Here is a 25,789-nt window from a genome sequence, read left to right as displayed (position 1 = left end):
TCAAGAATTTTGACCAAAGGTGTCATAAGTTAGTCTCAAAGTTTACTCATATATGAATGACTGATTATATTAAAAGGTCAAAATGAAATCAAATTTTAAAAGTTTTGTGGTGTGTGGGAAGAATATTAGACAGTACTTACCCCCTGGAGCCCTTGGAACTGAATTGAAGGTCGGAAAGGAATTAAATTCTATTAAAAGAAACATAAGAAACAAACAGGTAAATCTTAGTTCTGTAACACAGGAGTAAATATTTAAACTTTAAATCTATGTATTTGGTCAGTGCCATAATATGTGAAAATCTCTCTTCATTATATGATTACTGTTGCAGTTTGTTATATTAAGATCCCTTGATGAACTGTTAACAGTTTTTTGAACCATATAACCAAAAGGTATATTTTGGCAGTGTAATTAATCATGTTTTTAAAAATGACTGACACAATTTGCAAAAAAATTCCAATCTATACAAACTCAAGTTTTACATAAAAAATGCCTTGCTTAATTTCCTGACATATTAAAATAGGGGTGGGGAGATAAAAGAGGTAACTAGAGGAACTCTGAAAAATTCAGAAGGATGCTAGAAACATAAAATATAGAGGAATTCTGTGTACTTTTCTATTTTCTCACCTTTTACTGGAGATTAGCTTTCATTTGAATTTGTCAATTTTCTAACAAGATTTTCTCCAGGGAAACATAATTTGTAGAGCAATGTTTCTGCTTTATTATGAACGCTCTCTTCTTTTAATGTAAATATTTGATCACAGAATTGTGAATTTGGGAGAAAAGCTGTGATTGTAAATATTAGCTAGTCTCCAGCATCGTTTTCTGTATTCAAGATTACCATTATGTTTTTCTATGGAGATGCTTGTTTTCTAAATTTGCTAGCAGAAATGCATGGGAAATTAGATTTGAGTAGTTTTTAACAGTAACACATCAGCCTATAAACCCTCATATTCAAATCCAATGAACAGTGAATTCTGGTCTCACCTTCACCCCAAATAAAAATATAAAGGCACTCACAGATCCCTCCGCTTAACCAGAGCACATCACCTATTTCTAGCTACTTTGCACAACTTCTTAGCAGACTTGAGAGTTTATTAATCAAGATTATAATAAACTAAAGAGGAAAAAAAGGGAAAGACAGACTACCTGAATATGAAATCAAGATCTAACATTGTTAATATTAATAACATAAGTATGGCTACATAAGATGGACACATTTTGAAGAAAACATTACAATGGACACTTATTTATTTTATGAAAAAATAAAAAATTTCATAACAATAAGACAATAATAGTTATTACACTATGTATTGTTATCATCAAAGTAGTTACTCAGAGTACAAGACACAGATCAAAAGGATTCTCACAAAGAAGAAAACAGATAATAACAAAATTTTCTTTTCAAGGAACTAAGATAAGCTAAGTAGCATAAATAAAACAAATTAATATATTTATTAAAATATTTCTGAAACATCAGAATATGTAATTTGGGGAAGTATTTGAACTTCTTCCTACTTCCTATTTATTTCTTATTTGCCTCTTTATTTGTATATACATAAACAGTATGCTGTGTTTCTCATACAGGAGAAACCATGTGATATTTAAGCTTGTATGTCTGAGTTATATCACTTAAGATTATGTTCTCAAGGTGTATCCATTTACCTATGAATGCCTCAAGTTTATCTTTCTTTATGACAGCTTTATACTTCACTGTATATAAATACCACATTTTCCTTATCCATTCATCTGTTGACGGACATATACACTGTTTCCAAGGTATATTATAAATTGTGCTGCTATAAACATGGGTATACATGTAACCCTGTAATACGATGATTTAACTCTTTTAGAAAGATATCTAGAAGGGGAATAGCTAGGTCAAAGGTAATTTCTATTTTTTAGTTTTTTTGAGGAATCTCCACCTTGACCTCCATAGTCGTTGTACTAGTTTATACTCTTACCAACAGTATAGAAGTTTGGGGTTTTTTTGAGACACGATCTTGCTATGTAGTTCAGAATGGCCTTGAACTTTCGGGGATCCTCCTGTCTCAGTCTCTCCAGTGCTGGGATTTACAGGTGTGCATCACCACGCTTGGCTACAATGGACAGTTATCACCATTCTACCACATAAAGTGGAAATTCAGCTTTAGATTTATCAACAGAATCAAAATACTAACAGGTGACAAAAATTCATTTTTTGGTGTAAGAGAAATGGGTTTTTGAAAAAGGAAATATAAAAATGTTATTGTTTAAATTTCTAACACCTGACTTTTAGTAGTGATTCATTTAATTTGTAGGTTTTTATGAAAATACAAACTACGGGTTACTTTTCTTTATGGGGGGAAATACCACCCAAAACTACCTCCCATGGCTAAATTTAACTCTTTCTAAAATAATGAAAGCACCCCACAGGAGCCCAGGGAGCCCCTCTTTGTGTGGAAGTAACGTGGCCCATCCCTAAGCTTGCATCTCACAAAAGCCTACAGTGACTGCTCCCTGAAGGGTCCCTTGGATTAGAAACTCTTAAAGGGCTGTCTAACTGACGAGCACTAAACCAACTCCCTCACTTGCCTGGTTCTCCAGGCTCACGCCTCAGTTAATTGATAGTCAATCTCTTTTCACACCCCATATTCCATTAGTCAATGATCTGTCATTAGAGTCACAGAATTCCCAAAGCCGAAGAGGTCTTAGAAATAATATCGCTGATGTCCACCCTTCCACCCCAGTCCTCGTGTTCAATTAATAACTAAGCTGGGACCGGATCCCAGGACTCGATCGTCCTATTGTGCCTTGCTACTTTTCTTGTACTACCTTGTCCTCCACACACATCTGCAATGAGAGATATGAGAATGTGGGGCCTAATCCTTCATGCCAGAGTTCACATTTTAGTTGGGGAAAGCTTGAGAATGATTAAGTACTAGAATCAGTACTACCAGGAAGTGCAGTAGGAATTCTCAAAAAGGAGAGGAGAGTATGAATTAGAAAGATACTGGAAAAGTCAAAGGGTTTATGGAAAAAGGTGGTCTTAAACAGCAGATTAGAAAAAGATGAACTCCAGGGAGAAAGAGCGCCCTGGGGAAAGAAAAAGCATGGAGTGGTGAGCATGAGGTGGTGAGTAGGTCTGTGTCGGGACTGACTTTTCTCCCACTGGAAATGCAGCACCAAGGATGGAAACTGGACCTGCGACTTCTGCCTAAGATAAGCTTTCCTTGTCCTCAAAATTTGTCTGTGTTTTCAGTTTCTGTCTGCTGTAAAATAAAGAGAACTATAACTTTTATACCTCTGGCTGTCTGCTCAGAGGTTTATCACCCAGTGGAATAACCCTGCTTTAACCCCCCGTTACCTGCTCGTTGCTGCTGATCTTTAAGCCTTGCCTCTAATGTGGCAAAACCGGAGCCTCTCCCAATTTTCAGAATAAAGAATGAGCCGCTGAAAGAAGTGTTTGGTGGTGGGGAGGCAGTTCTTTCAGCCGTGTATAAAGAAGATGGAGGGAGAGATTGGGGTGGGAGGGGACTGCGGGGAATGGCACTGAGAGTAGCTCCAGAAGATGCTTTCAAAATACTTTTCAAGTGGTGGTAAAGGCCTAAATTAGAATGGCTGCATCTAGAGCCAACAGGAGATGGTGGATGGTACGGACATTTCCAAGGAAGATTAAGGAAGGCTGACAGCTTGAGCATCGGGAACCAAAGAAAAGTGATACTGAGGTGGCTCAGGGGCTACCAGTCATCCACTCAAACCAGTCTATCCCACAACACCTCAAATTAAGCTCTTAGTGTCTTCCTTGAAGGTCCCTGGCCCATTTCAGGCCCTGATCACCAGGCACCTAGATCAAGGCCTTCCTTCAAGTATTTCCACATTGTTCAAACTGCTAGCAGAATCCCTCTTAGACACCACCCAGCATGTCACACAGCCTGCAGTGGGTTCTTTTCCACCATCTACCAAAGCAGGACAAAGCAAACTCCTCCACAGACCTCTACAGCACTTAGGCATCTGACCCCTGTATTAACAGGATAGCTACCAGGAGTAGTAAGCTCTAAAAGCAAGCAGCACTCTAAGCAGGTGTTTCAAGCATTTTAATTTTTTGTTCAAATGTTTTAAAGCCTAATTTCATAGTAAAACAATCATCTCAACTCATAGTATTCTTAAAAATCTTTAAAAAAGCAATTCCATTTTAAAAGATAAAGTAATTATAGGTGGCCAAATATGATATAGCATGCTCAAAAATAATGCTTTACTTTTTAAGTACACTTCTAACAGAAATGAATTTTGGTAGGGCATTGACCTTTGCTTTTTAGCTTTAAAACATACACTCCATGTAGCTTCTCTGAAAATCAAAAATTCTAGGATTTAATGAAACAGTATTTGAGTGATAAGTAAGACAGTGACCTGGTGTCTACATCCAGCCAAGAAACATGACAGACTGCAACCAGTTAGAGAAATGCCTTTTGACAAATGTTTCAAAAATGACAGAGGTGATGGCTTTTAGTCAAGATTCTATTAAACTCTTAGTTTCACTGTTTTTACTCCTTGAATTAAGCCCCGACATGTCTTCTGAAAGATAGACATCTAAAGTACAGACTAGAAGTGTAGACAATACTAAAATGCTCCTAAGTTTACACTATTGATGTATTTATACCATTGCAACAAAAATGTTTTAAGACCAGAGATCTATGTATACTTATTTCTAGGAACTATTCCTCAAAATGTATCAGGACTATAAAAGTAATATATAAGTTACTAAGAAATATTAATCTTACTATGTAATATTACTTCCTGATTATTCCTTTAGAGTGGAACAGAAGGAGAAAAGTTCAGGAGCTAAATAAAATAAAGTTACTTATAAATGTAGACTCTATCTCCTGAATATTTATGTATTGCTTATCCATGTGAGTAAAATGGATCTATAGTTATTTTTACCTTATCAAATGCCTTCTGTTTGTTTTTTGAGACAGTCTTGCTATATAGTCCAGGCCAGCCTTGTGTAGTTCAGGTTGGCCTCAAAGTCACAACCCTCCTGCCTTAGCCTCCCACATGCCAGGATTACAGGTGTGCCCCATCACCGAGCTCACCAGCTTTGCAAATATACAAACATGAGAGACAGCATTCTGCTCCTGGAAAAGAATAGTTTCTCTAAGAAACAGAAATCTTCTGAACTTTAGTCTCTAACATTAGAGATTTACTTGAAATACCTGTAGCTTCCATTCTGAGCCTATCATGGAACTGTGTTAAACTCAAAGTTACTGAGTTTATTTAAAATCCACAAGTATTTATTAAATACTTAGAAGTTACCTGTGCACTTAAGCCATATTATATATAAAACTAAATATAGTACAAAAAAATTGCAAGTCAAATATAATTTTGGCACTTTGCCCGAAACAAACAAACCACTTTCTACAAATGGCAAGGGTTTGGGTGACTGCTTTGAGTGAGATTGTGTAAAGGAACAATTGCAGCTAACCAGTCACCACTGACTGAGGGCTTAAAATATGTCAACCATGATCATTTTTACCTATCATTTCCAGGAATTCTCATAAATGTTCTTGAGGGGAAGATTCTACCGTATTATTCTTATTTCTTGGGTAAGTCCTCAAGAATCACCTGAGGCTACACTGCTAAGGAGTGACATGGGACTAAGACCCTGTAACACTTTAAGAACTGGTATGAATAACCCTTTAGGGAACTCCTCTCTTGTCCACCACTGTATCTTGCTTGTAAAAATGCAACTTTCCCCCATCATTTTAGATAGCTAGCTTTTTCCTTTTCCTCTCTCCAATACATATTTAAAATTTGAAAAATCTTAAACCTAGAGAATGAAGACCTCAAAGTAAAGTCATTCTTTTGGATTTGCACTACAGCTTAAAGAGCATATTAGGCAATTGAAAAATTGTTTTCACATTTTCAGGTAAACAGTAAAAAGTAGGTATGACTTTCCTGAGGTACAACTTGTATGCAATCTATCATCTTTCTTTTTTTAAAAAAGGCACTATGCTACTTTAGAACTTGTGGGTATGGCTTTTTAATTTAAAGAGTCATTTTATTCTTTGTTCATTGTAACATCACCTGATAAAGAATTACATTTTAACCAATGTAGTAAAATAAATATCTAGTCTGGGAAAAAAGAAGAAAGAAAACTGGAGCTAGAGCAGGAAATCAGACAGTTGATCCTGAAAAAAAAGGTCAAATATTTTCAACTCTTCTTAAAAGCTAGTAAATGTACTCAGAATGACACCTGATAGAATTTAGAGATGATACAAAACTACTTTAATAAGTGGTATCTCCTTTTCCTCAAACCTTTCATTAGAAACCAAACAAAGACAATCCCTGGTACCAAAAAAAAAAAAAAAAAAAAGAAACCAAACAGAGTCATTAAGCTTCACAAAACCAAATCTAGTATGCTGCCTTGTCATTCAATCCAACCTTAGATGCAGGAAAAACTCTACAGATTTGGAAGAATAAGATTAAAGAATATACTGTATACCTAAAATGTACCAATAAACTTAATTAAAAAAATAAAGACCTTTGAACCTCCCTCCAAAAAAAGATTAAAGAGTATATGGGGTAGAGAATAATTTCTTTCTAGCTATTATAGCACAGAAAAGAGTGAAATAAAAAAGAAGTTACCCGAACAGTGAGAAGAGGGTAAAAAGCTAATCGATTTAACACAATTCTTGTTTTAAAGGATAGCTTTTGACCTGATTGATGTAGGTCAAATTTTAAAAAATTATTGTCTTAAACATTAGGGCTTCAAACAGTTCTTAAATAAACATGGAAGACAAAAGTCTGGACTGAAAATCCCGCCAAATAGCTACTGTAACCCACACTTTAAGCAGTGCTTGAAGCATAATATCTCCTCATTTTTTCTCAAGAGTTTAATGTTGGCCTTACAACTGTACAATAAGCTTACATTCAAATCTGATCTGAAAAGGCAAAAAAAAAAAAGTTCCAGGAATTGTGTATAAAAGAAAGGTAAAATAAGACTAAATTAGAAGATGAGGATTACTTTCAAAAAACTATGATTTAATAAAATGTAGCATCTAAACCACTTTTTCAAAGAGTGCCACTGCTGGCTCAACACTGGAAAACTCCATGATCGGTGTTTTCAAAGATCATTGCCATGAGCAATGGATTATAGGGAGTGAGAAGGACAGAAATTTGGAGGCCAGCTAAGCATCTGTGGTAGTGATGCTGGACAGTGGCTGGAATGGGAATAATGGTAATGACTGGGGTAGACTCTAAATATTTTTAAGACTGGCAAGACTTGCTGATGGATCCAATATGTCAAGAAAGAACGAGGCAAATCAAAGGTTACTAGTACATTTCTAGACAACTGGAGAGTGCTGCCACTTGCTTAGGTGGGTGTAGGTTTAAAGAGTAAAGTCAAGAGTTGTTATTGGTGTACAGGAATGCTATTGATTTTTGTGTGTTAACCTTGTAACCAGCTACTTGACTGAATTTGGTTATTAAGTCTAGAAGACTTCTGGTGGAGTTCTTGGGGTCTTCTATATAGAGTATTGTCATCTGCAAATAATGACAATTTGACTTCTTCATTTCCTATCTTTATTCCTTTTATTTCTTTCTCTTGTCTAGTTGCTGTGGCTAACGTTTCCAGAACTATATTGAACAAGAGTGGTGATAGTGGACATCCTTGTCTTGTTCCTGATTTTAGTGTGAAGGATTTCAGTTTTTGACCATTTAGTATGATATTGGCTGTTGGTTTTTCATAGATGGCTTCTATCAATGGAAAAATAGGAACAAAATCTTTGTAAATAGGGAAGACTGGAGGGGTTGAAGGGAGGGCTGGGCAAGGGTGAAAAAATAAGAACCAAGAGAGAATATGTAAAGGTGCAAATTTCCAATGATGAATGTCATTATATTGTATACCTAAAATGTACCAATGATTAGAATAATTGATAATGTAAAATAGGAAGAAAAGGTCCAAAGGGGTAGGGGTAGTGGGAGGGGCAGGGGAAAGGAAAGAAGGGAAAGGAAAAATGATGAGAAATGGAAAAAATGGAAATAAAGTCTTTGTAAATAGGGAAGGGTGGAGGGCATGAAGGGAGGGCTAGGAATGGGGAAAAAATAAGAACTAAGATGCATTATGTAAAGGTACAATTCCCAATGAGAAATGTAATTGTGTTGTATACCTACAATGTACCAATAAAATAATTTAATACAAAAAAAAAAGTCAAGAGTTGTTTGGATATGCTAAGTTCAAGATGCCTCTTAAACTTTGATGAGGACAAGATAGGTTGAAAAGCTTTGAGGTGAAGATAAATATTTGAGAATCACTTAACATATAAATGACATTTAAATCCATCACCTAGAGTGAATAAAGAGAAGGGTACTGATATCTCCAACATTCCGAGCAAAACGGTTAGCAAAGGACAAAAGGGTAGGAAGAAAACCAGAAGAATGTTGCTAATATGTATGAAGAAGTGGTCAACAAGGTGGAATCCCACTAAGGTCTGGTAAGGAAGGAAGAGAGAGATGACTGGTGACAGGGCACCTGGTCAGGTGCAATCTCAGGGGTGTGGGAGAAATGGGGCGCTCAGCAGAGGACAGCAGATGAAGACAGACATATCTTCAACATAACCCTTCTCTCCTTCAATGGTCCCCTTGAACACAGACTGCACTGTGTTTATTTTTTTTAACATGTTTACCTGCTTCTACTACATGACAAGTACCTTCTTGATAGCAGGACCAAGCCATGACCTATTCAGCTTTATATCTCTAATGCCTAGTTCTATGCCTGGCACATGTCAGAAGATGAGTAAAAATGTTGGACAAATGAATATTTGGTAGTTGTACTTCTACCTCTTCTTCTTTTAATGAAAAATTCTCAAAATATTCAACTGAGTTTTTCCTACATGGACACCTTTTCCGGTTCCCCGAGGCATCATGGTTTCTAAAGATGGTGCCAAAAGCAATGACACTAATTAAACGAATGTAACCTTAAAATATGCTAACACTTAGGTAAGCTTACTCAGATCCTACGGTCTCTCTGGGACTCTCACAAGAAAGTTCAAGCCTGCTTTCACCCTTGAATAAACTCACTGTTAAGTGGGAAAGTCTTGCTGAGGTTAGCTCCATGGATCACGAGCCATGCGTATGTATAAAAAGAGCTTTATGCATTTGTGATTATTTTGCTTTGTTTTTTATAAGGAACTGTCAAAAAAACCCCAGGAAATTAAAGAATCAAAACACCAAAATGGGGGCCAGAGTTATAGCTCAGTGGTACAGTGTATACTTAGGTTTGATCTTCCAGCACAAAAATAAACGTGTATGTATATATACTATGTTATATATACTATATATAATTATACACACTATATATTATATATATTATAATAGGGTATATATCAGACTGCAACAGAAATGGAGGTAATCCGGAAGAAATGAAAACACTGACCTTCTGAAGGCCTTTAGGAATTATATTATTTCAAAATGATACTTCAAATGTAAATCCAGGCACATGTCATAAAGAGTTAATTATGTTTCAATAATCACTAGGAACAGAAACCACAGGGTTGAATTTCATTTTAAAATCAACTCAGGTGTTCATATTATCTATGCTCTATGATGGCTTTAAATGCAATTTTAGAGGTTAATCAATAAAGGAAATCTAAAAATACAAATAAAATTTTAAAATCCCTGATCAAATCCAATTTTTTCAATTTCAGCATTCCCCAAATCAACAATCTCCAAAACTTCCATAAAATAGTAGAGTTGATATAAGACATAAAAACAATATAGCACTGCTCTAAATATGCTTGCCTCAGACTCCTAAATATACCTCTAAATAGAAAACATTTAACCAAACCTAAATCTCTCAGGGACTAAATAAAAGACTGAGTGAATGTTCACCAAAATGGTACTCATCATCTTTATCAGTGGCTAGAAATTTCAACTCAATCTTCTTCCTTTACAGTCCTGTTAAATTCTACAGATTCAATCAATCTCTCCTGTTCTCTACAGTATACTAGGGTAGACCCCAATCATCTTTGGCCTGGATCACATACTTTTTCCTAACTTGTCTACTTCCTTCCATATTCACATTATAGTCATTCTGCACACCAATACCAGAATAATTTGAAAGCATCTCTCAATTCATTTCACAAATCTATTCAGTATCTCCCCAGTGATGACAGAATAAATGCAGACTACTTAGTAAAGCCATCAATCTACTCTGATCTCCTATTACTCTCTTAAACCCAACTATCTTTCCTGCACTCCAGGTTACATGAAACAAGGTCTTTCTGGTAATTCTCAGACCCTAGCTTTTCTGGGACTGTTCTTTCCTTACCTACAACATTCCCTTTGCTGGAGATATAGTTCCTTGTCCAGTCTCTATTTGCTGACATCTTAATACTAAAACCCTTTAAGTACCAAGGATCTTTTCTAGACTGATAACATAAGATTCCCATTAAGAAGCTCATGCTATTTGTCTAATAATCTAGTCACTATGAAACTAGTAGGCATATAAATGCCTTGACTATATAGGCCAATTCAGTGTGCTAATATGATTCATGAATCTTGAAGAAATTTACAGTTTAAAAGGATTCTCTCTTCTTATATTCTATATTAGATTGCCAGCCAGGAAATACTAGCTAGGTTTGGCTGTTGCTGGCAAAAATTAGCAGAGACCCTTAAATCAGTTCTTCTTGGGAATTTAACATGGCTTTCCAGAGTTCTAATGCAACAACAGAAATTATAAATAGGTAGAGACTTAGGAAAGAAGGGAAGGAGAGAAGAAGAGAGATAGGGAGAGATGGGCGAAAGCAATTCTCCTTGATAAATCTGACCTGCATTAAGTCATGTTTTTCAGCTTTCATTTGGCAGGGGAGACATGAGCATTAACTTATTGTGTTCTACACCAGATCTGCTTTTCTAGATTTTTGCCTCAGTCATAGGAAATGTATGGAGCTACGTATGCAGCAGAGTAAAATGGGGCATTATATTACATGCTGTTTTTATTGTAAAACCCCTCATCTTAAATGCAGAAATGCCTATAATATCACATTTTAGGGATGTCTTCTCAAACACTTCAAATACACTTGACCCTCACTAGCTGGACTCTGGTGCCAGCTACTGAGACTCTTTGTGCCAGAGAAAAAGGATCACTGCAAATTGTTAAAAACGATCCAACACTGGTTCAGTGGAAATTCTCATTTTTTCCTCCTTTGCTAGCTTTATCACAAATTATCTACCAAGTCCTGGGAGCACAGCTTCCATAATTTTTTAAAAGTGCAAATAGAGCAAATGAAAGGGTGAATCTGGTGACAGTCCTTGGTAAGCTTTCCTGGAAATCATTCCAAGAATTCTACACTCCTTTCCTTTCAAATCCTTTTCTTGAACATGTTCCAGTCCTTCACATATGTTCTTTCTTTCTCCTCCCAATTCTGATGCCAAGGTTCCCTGTCTATCTTTTTAGGCAATCTGGCTACTACTTTTCTCAGGGAGAAGCACCCTGCTTTGTATTGAGCAACAAATGAAGCACATGAATAAACTTTTCAAACACTCCATCACAGGGCACAGACTTGGCTTTCTCTGATTAAGTTAAAAGTCGGTGATGTTAACTTACTTATATTAAACTGGGCTACATTTTTGAAGTGGAACAAATGGAATCTGCCACAGCAAACCTCATTGTTTCACTTAATAAATGTGTCTGCCAGTAAGGGCAGCACTATGCTAGCAGGTCTGGATGCTGAAGCCACGGCTTATGTAGTACACAGGCTTCTGCGTTTATAAGGGAGACTCTTGAAAACACCAATAAACTGTTTGAGGTCACAAAGAAAAAGAGAAGGGGGCTGGGGATTTAGCCTAGTGGTGCCGTCACCTGCCTCGCAAGTGCAAGGTCCCCAGTTCGATCCCTGGTACCAAAAAAAAAAAAAGAAAACAAGAAAGAGGAAGCCAGGGATGAGATTTTTCTGCATCTTAAAGCACGAGTTAAAAGCTGAAAAGTTCACCTCATAGAAAGGCTAAGGTGGGGAAATTGCCTACCCCATGATCTGTGCAAGCAGAGATTAAAAAACTAAAAACAAGTAACACATTAAAAGGTGATATTATGAAGGACAATAACTTTGGGGGGTTAAATAATATTTATGCTTTGACTGGAAATAGTATTTGTTAATTCAGGGAGACTGAGTTCTTCTTGAAGTATTAAAGTATATTTGTACAAATTTTGAAAGCAGTAACATTTTCCTAAATGGTACTAACCAAGGCAGGAAAATTTATTTCAAACCAAGAGAGTTGACACGAGAATATATTAACAGAATCCTATTCTGATCTCAGGTATAGAGAAGTAACTTGAATACTCATTCATACAAAGTACTTTTTAGGTAATAGTTAAGTATAATAATTGAGCCATCATCTTTGAAACTCTAAGCAAACATTTTTTAGAAACCAAGCTGACAGGCTAGGCAATGTTCAAATCTAAAAACAATATTTTGGTAACATTTTTGTTTCATAAATGTATTATTCAAATGTCAAAAGAAAGCCAGCTACATTACTGGGGGAAATCAGCCAAAATATATTACAAAATGTTGCATTTTTGGGCCGGAGATGTAGCTCAGTGGTTCTGGTGCCTGCCTTGCAAACAGAAGGACCTGAGTTCGATCCCCGGTACCAAAAAAAAAAAAAAAAAATTTGTATTTTCATTTTAAATGTAATTTCACATTTGGAAGAAATATATATTTATAGTAACACATGCGCATTTGAAATAAGTAGGGCTTATGCAGACCACACACTCATAGATACCATTTTAAATGAAATTAAAGTTGTAATTTGTGACTTTACTGACTTATTCTTTCATTCAAAAATCATCTATCTACATTTGAAAAAAGCTTGATATGCTAGGTATTTGTAATAGCATATTTAAATTTTTCTGGAAACCATCAAAATATCTTTCCAGTCAAAACCGTACATATAATCAATTTGAAACCATCTCCATATTCAAAGTGACTAGAAATCAACTTTTAGAAGATGTTCCAGCCATCGTTCCTGTCCTGTGTTTACACTGTCCCCTTACCCATTTAGAAAAGCTCCCAAGAGCTCTCTAAAAGTAGAAAACTTGAATAATAAAGGTAAATCAAGTTTGTCTTTTCAAACAGTGAGGAACAGTGTTCTGAGAAAACCAAGATCTCTGTATTTTCAAAGATTCTGTTTCTGTGAACCCTAATAACTTAGTATTTTTGTTCAGTTATATCTAAAGAATTTAAAGAACTTCTCGATTCACTTTAAATCACAGCTTCCCAAAATCTTAAATTTACTTCTCTGAAACCTTAGGTCAAGTGGGTAATGTAAAGGTGTGAATCAACTGGACAAAATCATATGTACAGAAAAGAACTCTCTGATGCTTGGTGTGGCAAATTAACCTGTTGCAATTTCTGGCCCTGACAAAGTCATTAGAAGAGAAGGAGTAATAGTCATCACTCTGCACAGGCTGTTTGTCATCCAGCATCCAACACCCTCCTGTATATTCAAAGGTGGGAGCAGTTCTTTGTCAATTTTTTTCCCTTACAGAGAACAAGCTTAACCATCTAAAATCTTTTCTGTTATCCAACTCATGCCAACATATTTCCAAACAGTAGCTACAATTTCAGGTCATGAACCCTATTTCTGACAAAGATGGAAAGTGAAAAAGGCCGAATAGATATCCTTCCAGGGGAAGATGAAAGCTCAGTCAGATGCCTACTGCTGATAACTGTTATTCTGCCCGGGGCGGGGGAGCCCCGCCCTGGCTAAGAGGGGAGGAGAGGCAATGGGAGCGCATATGGAGAGGCTCAGTTGAAGACTCCAGAGATACTGCAGTAAGTACCAACAGCACTTAGTCCGGCATTTCTTCAGCTTCTTCCCACTTTTCAACCCACTGGCCTTGACATTTTTACCCCAATTCCAGCTGGCTTTCCAAGCCCCATAAAAAAATGTTTCTGAACTGAAGTGACAGAAGCTAGTTAAGGCAGAAAGAAGATAATGTCCAACAGCATATGTCAAGTCAGCGTATTCAATCTCCTCTCCAAGTTGCAGCATGTCACTGCTTCTACCTCCAGTTTTTCAGGAGAAAGGGAATTCGGAAACTAACTCAATCTATGGGGCTTCACACTTAGAAAGGTGGATGGATTTAGAAATTAAGTCTTCTCCATTTCCCTTTCTGCCTCTGTATAATTGACCAGATCCTTTAATATGCATGTCCAGAGATGGAAAAAGTCAGTAACGATATTAATAGTCAATAGAAGCAGTTAAGAGCAAACAAAGCCATTAATTTCAGTAATTTTAATAAATTTCTTTTTTAAAAAATCAAGAAATAAGAGGTGAGTTGAGAAAGAATTTCTGATGTCTTGTCTCCTGGAAGACACTGGTATATAAGTGTAGGGTTTTCCCACACATGAAAATATTAGCGTACAGGAGGCAGAAATGAAGGCCACACAGAGAGGAAAACAAGCTGTGCTCCCTTCCTGGGATTCAGTGGTTCCCCAGATCAGTGTGTGTGTCTGTGTGTGTGTGTCTCTCACTTTACTCACCCTGGGCTTTACCATCTCCCTTCCCTACCTGGGCTTCTTCACCCTGCCCCTTCCCCACCGAGGATTGCACTGTTCAGCTGCACAGTTTGCCTGCTGTTTCCTAAGGTGGGTACGTGGCTGACCCACTGCCGCGAGAGGTCCTCTCTCCACCCACTGTGTGCCAGTCTTTCTCTGCTCCTAGGCCTGTTTCTTTCTGGGAGCTGACCTTTTCCTCTCCAGACCTGTGTGTGTTTCTTTTTCCATCTCCTGCCCTACCTTCTTCCCACAATCATTCCTTCCCACGCCCTTCCCTCGGAATGGGCAAGCTTATCTCTCCATCTCGAAGGACTTAGTTTCTCTCCTCCGCCTACCTGCCTGCCTTCCCGTGCCTGGCGCTCCCCATACGGGCCTCCCATTCCATGCTGGTGCTGGTCTCTCTGCTGCAGGTGTACCGGTGCAGGAGCAGCTACTGGCACACGTGCGGTTTTCTATGTCTTTTATCTCCCTGGATCTTTATTGCCGGTATACATTGAAATACCAGCCATACTTGAGGCTCTTTTCCCTTGGGATTTCACTGTGGGTAGTAAGGTATTCTCTCCTTACACATGCACTCCTCCCTGTTGTTTTCCCCACAACCCCGTAGGAAGCCTCGGTTTTTCAACATAGCGCCTTCGGTGGGTGACACATGCATCCTGGTATTTACATTGTCTGTGCAATTCTTTGAGTGTCCTCCTGAGTATGCTCACCTCTGAATCTCTCCTACTGGATCAGACCTATCTCGTGGGTTCATATAGTTCCCGAGGGGTGCGGAGCTGCGAGCCTCCCGTGTGCACGCGTGTGGAGGGGCCGCTCTAAGCTCAGCTGGCTCAGGTTCACACTAGCAGCGCTGCCTGGGACTCGGTCTTCTCCCTGTGCATTTAAAGTGCCTGACACTAGTGGGAGCTCAACAGATGTTAATTCTTTTCTCCACTTTTATCTGAATTAAGTACGCGAGGCTGTGTCTGGCTGTCCCTCGGTCCCTGGCTTTATGAAATCTATTGAAGTGTGTTCCCTGGTATGGACTGGGCTATTTGTCACAAGGACGCCTCGCTGGTTTCCTCTCCCCTCATCTAGACGGTCTTCGGTCCTCTCGGAGTAGTTTTACCGTCCCCATACGGTACAGCCTTTCCCATGCAATGTGCCCAGTTGCTCTCAGGCTACTGTGTACCCCTGTTGTCAGCGTTTCTTCTTGGTACTCCACCATCTCTCACTTTTTATCACCGGGAAAGCGTTCCCGGATTCGTGCTCCGGCTGCGGCGTCTTTGTGTGTGCGCCTCTCCCGCACTCGGGCTGTGTGTCCACGGGAGAGCCCCGGGGCGCGGGTTAGAGGCGGGAGTCTGGCGGGGCGGGGGCGAGAACTCAGTGTACGACCTTCCCACCTTCAGGATCGCTCCTAGCCGGTGAATCCCACAGTCAGCCCCGGACGCGGTGCGTCCTTTGGGTACCCTGCGTTTCCGCCAATTTCCTTCCCCGGAAAACCCTCACTAGGTGTGCGCGAGTCCTCGGGTGTCTCCGGGAGCGCACGTCGCCTGTGCCCCGCGTCCCAGGGTCTGCAAGGTGCGTCCCCTCCCTCCTCGAGCTCCGAGCGCCGCGTTCCTGCCTCGGCGAGCACACGGGCTTCGCTCGCCCGCCCGCCCGTCAGCGAAGCGCCTGCGTCCCCAAGTTCCCGGGAGCACAAGTTGCGCCCCGGCCCCCAGGCACGGCGCCGGTGTCCGGGTCCCTGAGGGTCCCTGATGCCCACAGACGCGCCGACAGCCGGCGCCGCCCAGTTCTTTACTGGTAGGCGGCGCGGTCGCCCCACTCCCCGGCCCGGGGCCTCTCTCTCTCCGGGGAACCGGGCGAGCCGGGAAACCCGCGGACGCCGTCGGAAAGTCCCGCAGCGCCCGCGCCGCCGCCCGGGCCGCGGCTGCCCCGGCCCCGCCGCCAGGGGCCGCGCGTCCTCGAGTCGCCCTCCGCCCTCCGCCCCCAACGCCGCGGCATCCGCGCCCCTGCCGGGCTCCGCGGGCGCCGCGCCGGGCCTCTCCTCCCCGAGCGCGGCCGGCCGCCCCGCCTCACCTTGTGGCTCTGGTAAGTCTCGAGCGCCCGGATCGCCGTCTCGGTGAGCTTCACATGCAGCACGGTGATGTTGTCATGCCCCAGCCGCCCGCAGGACAGTCCGTAGCGCTGCTCCTCCCGCAGGCCCGCCGTCCCCCCCGCCGCCATCTTAAACTCCCCGGGGTGCCACCGCCGACGCCGCTCGGGCTCTAGCGTCCACTGCGGCCGCGGCTGCTCGGACTTCTGCAGCCGCCGCCGCAGCTACGGCCATCCCGCTGCTGACGTACTGTCATAGACTGCACGCAGCCAGACCTCGGGCTGCCACCGTCGCCGTCCGCCCCACCCTCGGCCGCGCGCCCCGCCCCGGGCGCGTCTCATTGGCTCGGTTTCCCTGGGGGCCGCCTTCATTGGCCACCTTCCCTCATGGGGGCCGGGCCCAAAGTCGCCGGAGTTTTGCTCCCGGGACGGGACGTCCGAGCGAGGCGAGGCTGACGTCAGGGTGACGCGCCAATTTAATCACACCTGACGTCACGTCTGGTTGTTTGGGCTCGCCGGACGCGATTGGCCGGGCTCGTTCAGGGATCCCTTGCTCATTGGGTGTCAGTCCAGGTTGCCTGTTGCGGTTACTTGGAGTCGAGCCCCGCTCCTTGAGGGGTAGTAGTGCAAGGTCGGGAGAGGAGCGGGGGTCTTGCCGTCGCGGTCCTTGGAGAGGAGAATGATGGGTTACTGGGTCAGGATTCCGCCCCCCGACGTCAACGAACTGAGTGAGGAGGACGCGGCCGGCGGAGTCGCCGGACAGCTTCTCTTCGAACTGAAGTTCAGTACTAGGGTTGAGCAGATGGGATTGGGAAGACACCCTTCGTCATTTTACTCTGAACTTGAAATGAATGGACTCTAGGCTTCAGGAGCTGTGTTACTTTGTGTGGAACATCTTAAATACAAAACCCCACCGAAAGCTTAAATGGGCTTCGTGTGGTGGCCTCAGCACAACAGAAAATGAACTTCGGGGTCTTTTCCAACTTTACGATTTTATGGGATCGCGCCTGGTTGTGAACCCATAGAATCGGAGTGTGTTCCTCTGAAACTCACCATATGGTCAGGATTATGCCTTTTTTGTGGGTTATGGAGAAGCAGCCCTTCTCTGGTGGTACTGTGTCTCCTTTCAAAGGACCCCGGAAGAGTAGAGTTGGCCTGACCTAAGTGAGAAGAAACTGAGTTCTGTCTTATTTGCTGGAGCTGGAAGGAAATAACAGGGTTTAAGGCCAGGAGATGGGCCGTTGAGGTAAATGAGGGAGCTAGGGGCCCGGCATACTTGTCATTCTCTGCTGGTGGCCTGTGCGCATGGATGTGGCTAAAGGAGGGAACCTAATCCAGTCTTCAGGCTGTATAGGTAGGCTGGCAGGCTTCCCTAGGGGATGCATTGATTGGATGGTTAGAAGCACCAGATAAAAACAAACCATTGAGCCGCGCCTGTAATCCCAGCAATAGGGAGTTTGAGGCCAGCCTGGACTACATAGTGAGACCCTGTCTCAAAAGACAAAAACAAAAGCAACCACCACCACCACAACAACAAAATTGAAAGGCTTGAAAACATTGAGAGGCAGTTTTTAAAAATAAAAATCGCTTTTAAAAAAAAGCAAAACGCATATCATTACCCTCAGATTGTAAAACCTTGTTGCTTTTTGTTGGGATTCCTTAGGAAAATGTATGCAAAAATTATATTTAACCAATACTAAATATAACCTTTTAAATGGAATTAGTGCTATGTTTTTCCATGATCCACACCTTCCCACACCTGAATAAATCCCTTCCCCCTCTACAGATACACTCAATTCAGCCCCTTGCATTGTATGAATATAATGTGAATTTCAGAACAAATTCTCTTTCTATACTGCATGGGTTAGGTGGGAACACAAATGTTTCATCACAGGGGAGTAATTTGTAAATGGACTTAATTTCAATTCACTAAAGTTAGCTAGCTGTTAAAGCTTGTTAATGTTAGTTTATGTTAGTATTAATACAGAGTGTCAACTACCTTAAAACATTAATAGGAAAATTAAGGCGATCACAAAAAATTGGATTGAGAATTTGACTTTGAGATATTGAAGTTTTATTATGCAAGTTTTCTTAGCTTCCCAAAACTAAAAATCTTAGCTGGGCATGGTGGCCACACCCATAATCCCAGCATTTGGAAGGTTGAGGCAGGAGGATCGCCAAGAGTTTGAGGTCAGCCTTCTACATAGAGAGTTTAAAGCCAGCCTGAACTACATAGTCTCAAGAAAAGGAAAAGAAAAAGAATAATCTTACCCCAGTAATAGTTCATATATAACTGAATACCTCCATAGGGAAGGTTACCCACAAATGTAAAGCCTTAATTATTTGCTGGAGGGGCGTGGTGACCAGAACAAGTAAAACCTGTATCCCACTGTTTTCCGGTGAAGTAGGTAAATCCCACCCCCACCCCCATGACCCCACATGACACCCTAACTTGGTCTCCTCTTACTCAGAACTTCTATGACATCCAAAGAGTGGGAAGGAACAAGGGTGATTTTCATTGTAGTTTTCAAATGTCTAAATTGTGGTCTCTTACTAGTAATTGATTTTTTTCTCTTAATTGTGGTAGGGATATTTTTCGTATGACCTATTTTAGTGGGTAACAAATCTTTCAGTGAGTAATACTGTAATAGAAGTATTTGCTTGCATTTTTTCCCTTTTGAGCTTTTTTACTGTTGAAGGAAACTATGATTATGTACAAAGGCATATGGGAATCTAATAGTGTCTCCTAATTGCTGTCTCATTGGCATAGTACACATTATCCCTGCCTGAATCAGATGATCAATTTGTGTTGCTCATAAGGGTAATTAGTTTTGAGGGAGCTGATGAAAGTTGCTCTTTGGGAAGGTTACTATTGTATACATATTTTCTATATCTTTATTCACTTTCAGTAATTAATCATTGAGCTAAGTAACAGGCTGTGGAGGATTTGAAAATCAAGCTTCATAGCCTCTAATTTTCTGTTTGAATGTGGCAAATAAACTGCTATACTCAAAGCAAAACAACTAGAGTATTAGTGAATGCTAATTTGGATGGTGTTGGTGATAAGCTCAAAGATTCAAAGAAAGAAGTCTGAAGAAGGTTTGTGGAGGTGGTGAAACTCCAGCATCTCACAAAGGCCAAGTACAATAGATTCTAGATAAGTGAAATGGTATAGATGGGGAGAGGCCAGCTACAAGTGATCTCAATGGTCATTCTAGTAGAACCCATTCATTTTATGAATAAGGAAATGGAAACCCATTAATTTAAGAGCAACCTGCGTAACCTATTATAATCAGAAGAGTTAGGTTCTGAATCAGCTCTTTAAGTGTCCTTTTGGTACCTATGTACACTGAGTAGCTAGTAGCTATTGTTTAATTTAACTGAGAGGAAATCTGCCTTATCAGGTAGTTCAGCACTGGCAAAATACAAAAAAGTAAGTAGACACAAGATCTGCTCTACCTCTGATGGATAAGTGTGCAGTGCAGTCAGTCAGAGGCTGTGGAAACATCGAGGTCTTCTTTGGTCTTCAGAAGCTGGGGTATCCCTCATTCCTAGTTGCGTTATCATTTCTGACATTTTTGATGCTGAGGTCACCAATTTAGATACCTTTGGGAACCACTGGGTACACAAATGAATGAAACAGACCAGGGACTGAAGGTGCTAGACTGGTGAGCTGGGGGTATTTAAAGAACTCAGTGGGTTTTTTTGGTCCAGCTGATGGTTGCCAGGTGAATATATAGGGGCCCAAATCTGATTTTTCAAAAAAAGCTAGAAAACAAAGATTTTTATGTGAATCGATTTATATTTGTTAACACCTACTTAAAATTTTAAATATATACTTTCTGAATATTAAAAGTCTTTGAGCCAGAGTTAATCTATAGGTTTCTAGTTTTCCATGTTTGCTTTAGTGATTTCTGAGGCAGAAAGCCATTTTGTCTTAACAATTTTGTAAGTTTTTTCTTAATCTGAACTGTATAGAAAGTCAATACACACTAATATTGTAGTACAAGACAGTGGTTTTTGTTTTGGAAACAAAACACAGGGCCTTTGGAGTTATAGCAGAGAAGCCCTCTGGGTATAGAATTTCTCTCTGATGTCTCTCCCCTGCATCATGTTTGACCCACACCATTACGCTGCTGTCCTTTCAAGACTTTGCCTAGCTCTATACAAAAATCTCCTTTTTTTGAACAACCCAAGTAGGATCTTGATAGTTTTTTAAAACCTTCATTGTTTATGGAGAATGAAAATGTAATGCCGACAGTAAAGGTGTACATGTTTGTTGTATAAACCCAGTTTTCAAGCTAAATGATTAGTATTGTATCATGTATGAATTTTTTTTATCCTAATCCATGTAAGAAATGTCACATTGCATCATCATCATCAATTTTTGTAAATTTGGCTCTGAGCCCCCTCATCTCACTGAAGGGTAGAACAATAAATCTATAGATCACACAAAAGTCCCTAAATACACAGGGGCAGGGGCTCTGGTCTATGTCCACCACTGCTGGTATAACCCATTAGAGGCTCAATAATTTCTCTTTAGGAAGAATTAGGGTAGAGTGCAACGTAGATGGAAGGAAGTAGAAGACCTGAATTGAAGCTGGGTTTACACAGCAAACATACTGTTTTTATTTGTGTATTTTGGGTAAGGCTCAGGGTAGCACTGATGGGGATTATGAGAAGGGAGAATGAAGCTCTCTTGTCACAGAGACGATAATGGTCCCAATCCACATGATTTTCTGAAACGGAGAGCTAGCTTGTCGGGCATTTCTATGGAGACAGGCAACCTTTAGGGTACCTAGTCCAGCCTCCTTCTTGGGCCCTGCAAGGACGCTGAACTTGGATGGTGCACTTCCTGGGACTGGCTACCTCTGCTGCTGCCCACAAGCTGTGCTTCCCCGAACAGCCACCTCTCTCATCTTAGTCTTCCAAGTACCCCGCTTCTAGGGAAAATATTGGGGTTCAGGTTCCGGGCAAGTCCCATCTGCCCTGTGCCTCAGTCACCACTGCAGTCCTCTCCTGTTCTAATCCCTCCTTCACTCTTGGAGCAGGAGGAAGGCTGCCTGGGCAGGGCTGCCTCTCATGCTTTCAGATATATTGAAAACAGCACACTCTTGCTTCCTATGATGGACACTCAGCCTTCTCCAACCCTTCCTCAGTTTCCTTCTCTCTCACCTTTCCTCACTTGAAGAGCAGCCTTTAGGAAGTTGTATGTCCTCTGGAGGAAAGAAAAAAATCAGATTTAATCCTCCTGAAAACCAAGAAAATTTTCCTTCTTTCTTGAGGGAAATGTCCTGTCCACAATGCACAGTGTAATGAGCTAAGTGCCTCTTTCTCACACCTGATAATTGTTTTACGGCTTTTCAGCATAGTGCAAAGTGCCCTAACAGCTGTCAGATAGGCCCTGTTAAGGAGGAGTACTAAAGAGTGACTTTAGTACCCATGCTGTTTTATGCTGAAAATGAGCACATGTATTTCTAAATAAACTGAGGGGTTAGGTAGTGGAATATCTGTTCAAATATGACTTTTAAATATGCTAATTGTGGGCCAAATGTTATCAACATCAAGAACAATACCAATAATTCTTTTTTTTGTGTGTGTGACATGGTCTCACATTGTAGTTTAGGCTGCCTTGAACTCACTATGTAGCCCAAGCTGGCCTTGAACTTCTGGCAATCCTCCTGCCTCAGCCTCCTGAGTGCTGGGATTACAGGTGTGCACAACCACCATGCCTGGCTAATACCCATAATTATTAATAGCTTATTCTAATGGGGCTTTGTGGCTTACAAAGCATTTAAGTTATATTATCTATGAATTTTCTCTATAACTCTGTGAGGTTAGCTGTTGTTTTATACTCTTGTTACCTTTGAGATAACCAAAGCTCAGAGAGCCTGGATATCACCTACTTGACAGGTGACTGAGTCAAACCAGAACCTAAGATTTCCTTTTTCAAATCCAGTACATCTACCTTTGGACATGACTCTAAGGTCTGAGTATGTTAGGTTGTCAAAATGAATTAATAAAGAGAAAACGATTCATTCTACTTCCTTGGACGTGTTAGGGGCTGGTTTAGTTGTTGGTCTTGAAAGCAAGATGTGCCATTTGTCTCCCTCCCTCTACACCAAATATCAAATGTCCTTCCAAATAGCAAGAAGGCAAATAAAACAACCCATTTGGTTTATTGTTGCTAGTATAGTGGCTTTAGTGGGATTTAGGAATGCTAATTCTGTTTTTATGTATGGCATATATATTTGTGATACACTAGAAGTCTTAGTATAATGAATATGCATAGGACATAGGTGCCTACTTGTAAAAGCTCAGATTACAATTTTACATTATTATAAAGATTGACAGTTGTTATGTCTTGTCTGCATGTGTTACTAGGATTGAACCCACGGCCTTTGGACTGCACTACACCCCAGTCCTTTATATTTTTTTTTACGTTTTGAGGCAGGGTCTCACTTCACTAAGTCACTAAATTGCCCAAGCTGGGTTCGAACTTGCAGTCCTTCCAAAATGCTTCCTCAGCCTTCCGAGAGTGCTGGCATTCCAGTGTGTACCACCACCCCTGGTTTACTGATTCTATTACATGTTGTTTGTATCTGTGATTTATCTGATAATGAGCCTTCTGTCAAAAGCACCTGAATAGTATCACTTGTTCCTGTAGGATTAGGTGTTCCTATAGGATTAGGATTAAGTAAATACCATTTACTTTGTGATATGATTTCCAGAATGCATTATGCAAATAGTAGAGAAGAAATATATCACACCTATGAATGCAGAAGATTTTTCTGATTCAGTTTAGAGAGTTACAGTTGTAGCTTTTTTCAAGTAGCCATTTATTCAAGCATCATATTTATCATCTTTGATATTTGGACCTGTTATGGCCTCCTCTTCGGCGAGCTTTTGCTATTGCTTTAGAGTTTAGAAAAATCAAGAAGAATTAAAATATTTACAGAATTAGAACAAGGCACACTAGTGTAAGAGAAGGTATAAAATGTAAGGACAAGACATATTCGGTGGAATACCATATAAGCTCTAATTCAGTAATGTAGAAGTTCTGATTGCTAGAAATCATTCAGCTCAGCAAATTATGAAAATCATTATGGGAGATTTGGCATTGGAATGTCACAGGTGTGCAGCTGCGAAAATGGCAGTATTAAAACATGTCTGTTGGAGGATCTTATGAGGCATCACGGAGTATTTGGGGAATAGAGAGTAAACTGATTTAAGTGGCACATAAAGGAATTTGTAGCAGATTGTGAAGAAAGCTTTCAATATTGGGTTAAAGAACAGTGGGGAAACACTGGAAGCTTTTGACCAGGAAGTGGTGTGATCCATTCTGGGTTGGGACTAGCCAGGTGACAGCAGTATGAGAAATAGATTGGACTGGGGATACTGGAAAAAGGAAACTCAGGGAAAACAGTCATGAAGCTCTGTGTTCAGTTGCAAATTGTAAGAATGGAAAAGAGAAGGAGGCTATGAAAGGCCTTCTGAAGGTAGAGTTGGTCGATTTGGCAACTTTATTTAAACATGTGAGATGAATGAGTATGAGGAATCAGATAACTACTAGTTTTAAGTTTGGTTTCCTAGAAGACAACATGATATGAAAAAGAATAAGGAAATCAGGAGGAGAAGGAGATGGTTTTAAATTAGAAGTATTGGTGGATTCAGTGTTTGGCTGAACATTTGAAAATGTGGGTCTTGGGCCTCACTGTCAACCCCATGCAGTAATAATTAGAAATGTGGAATTGGACACGTTTTCTGAGCCAGGTTGTAAGGTAAGGGGATAAGATGGGAAAGAATCGGGATGTTCTCCCAAATCCCATGCCCACCCTAATGGCTTCATACCTCTTTCCTGTTTAGAAGTATGACTATAGTGGGCCACTGTTACTGGCACAAGTATCTTACGCCTGACGTGTGTGTGTGTGTGTGTGTGTGTGTGTGTGTGTGTCCCCTTTTCTATATTTCCAAGTTTCTCCCAGTGGTAGCATCACTCTCAGTTGCTTACATTCAGAGGATGAGGCAGTGGACCTAATAGCTGCTCCTTAGGGACCACACTTACTTGGTGCACATGGAATGTGTTGACCTTGCATACCTCATCCACTGGGTATGTTATGGTGGAAGATAGGTGGCCATTCACTGTCGTGAGCAGTAATTGGGGAGCCTGAAGGCATTTTTATCTGGAAAGTACAGGGACTTAAAGAGATTATTGGGGAGAGTAAGCAGGGAGACCAAAAATCAGAGGAGGCTCTGAATTATTTGGGAGTGAAATAGGGTATACCAGTGACATAATGGGCTGGGCATGGTGGTGCACGCCTGTAATCCTAGCACTCTGGAGACAGAGGCAGGAGGATCACTTCGAGTTCAAGGCCAGACTGGGCTACATAGCGAGTTCAGGGCCAGCCTGAACTACAAAGCAAGACCTTGTCTCAAAAACCAAAAGAAAAGAAAAGAAATAATGAACAGTGATGCTTATATGATAATTGGCAAAAAGTATTTAGTAAAAGATCATTGCTATTTGTAATAGCCATGTACTCACTGCATAAAAGTTTTCTGAGTATACAGCACATATTATCTATCCTAGAGTGATCAACATTTCAGTTTAGTCCTAGGAAATGTTACTTACCTGGGAAAAGAAAAGAATACATTTATGTCCAAGGGCTGGTACTGTTGCATAGTACTAAAAGCTATACCACCTTCAAATTGTTATAGCAAATTAATTTTAGTGATAATTAATGAACAGAAATGGGTTTGAACCAGTGTAAAAAAGATGAAAATTGTAAGGTATGACTTGATTTATATGCCAAAAAGTATTAGACTCTAACAGGGATAACCACATTTCTTTAAAACAACAACAGTCCAGAAAGTTGATAATGTAATAACTCTGAATCCTGGTGAAAATACTGATACTGGAGCCAGCAGATCAGATTAAACTTTTATAGTATAGAAAGCCAAGTAGCACAACTTATCTTTGTCAGATGTTGAAAAATGTATTTTGCATGAAGGAAGAAGTCTGTGCTAAATAGGTTTTGACTTTGCAAGCATCTGCCTCATTTTTTGGTTCCTGAGTCTATTTAAAAAAAAAATCTATCATGTGATTTTAAAATTAACCTTTTTTTGTTATATACTCACTCTAAGCACATAATTTTGAACAGATCCGGTGAATGTTATTTTTGAAT

The 25,789-nt window shown here is 40.4% G+C and overlaps 1 protein-coding gene across 1 annotated transcript in view; it reads right to left on the bottom strand.

Annotated features, from left to right (window-relative positions):
* The window catches only part of Ell2 (elongation factor for RNA polymerase II 2), a 70,327-nt gene extending 53,418 nt beyond the window's left edge, over window positions 1–16,909 (bottom strand). Inside the window, exons 1-2 of the mRNA XM_004841706.4 lie at window positions 16,593–16,909; window positions 141–188 (exon numbers count right to left, since the gene is read on the bottom strand). Coding sequence (XP_004841763.2) covers window positions 141–188; window positions 16,593–16,739 — 195 coding nt within the window. The 5' untranslated portion in view covers window positions 16,740–16,909. The remainder of the gene's footprint in view (window positions 1–140; window positions 189–16,592) is intronic.
* Window positions 16,910–25,789: the final 8,880 nt, after the last annotated feature.

The sequence above is a fragment of the Heterocephalus glaber genome, unplaced genomic scaffold (assembly GCF_053883595.1).
Source record: "Heterocephalus glaber isolate CG9 unplaced genomic scaffold, H.glaber_assembly_v1.0 deba00001465, whole genome shotgun sequence".
NCBI classification, from domain to species: domain Eukaryota; kingdom Metazoa; phylum Chordata; class Mammalia; order Rodentia; family Bathyergidae; genus Heterocephalus; species Heterocephalus glaber.
Note: the sequence above shows the minus strand (reverse complement) of the source record. Positions and strands in the feature narration are given on the sequence as shown.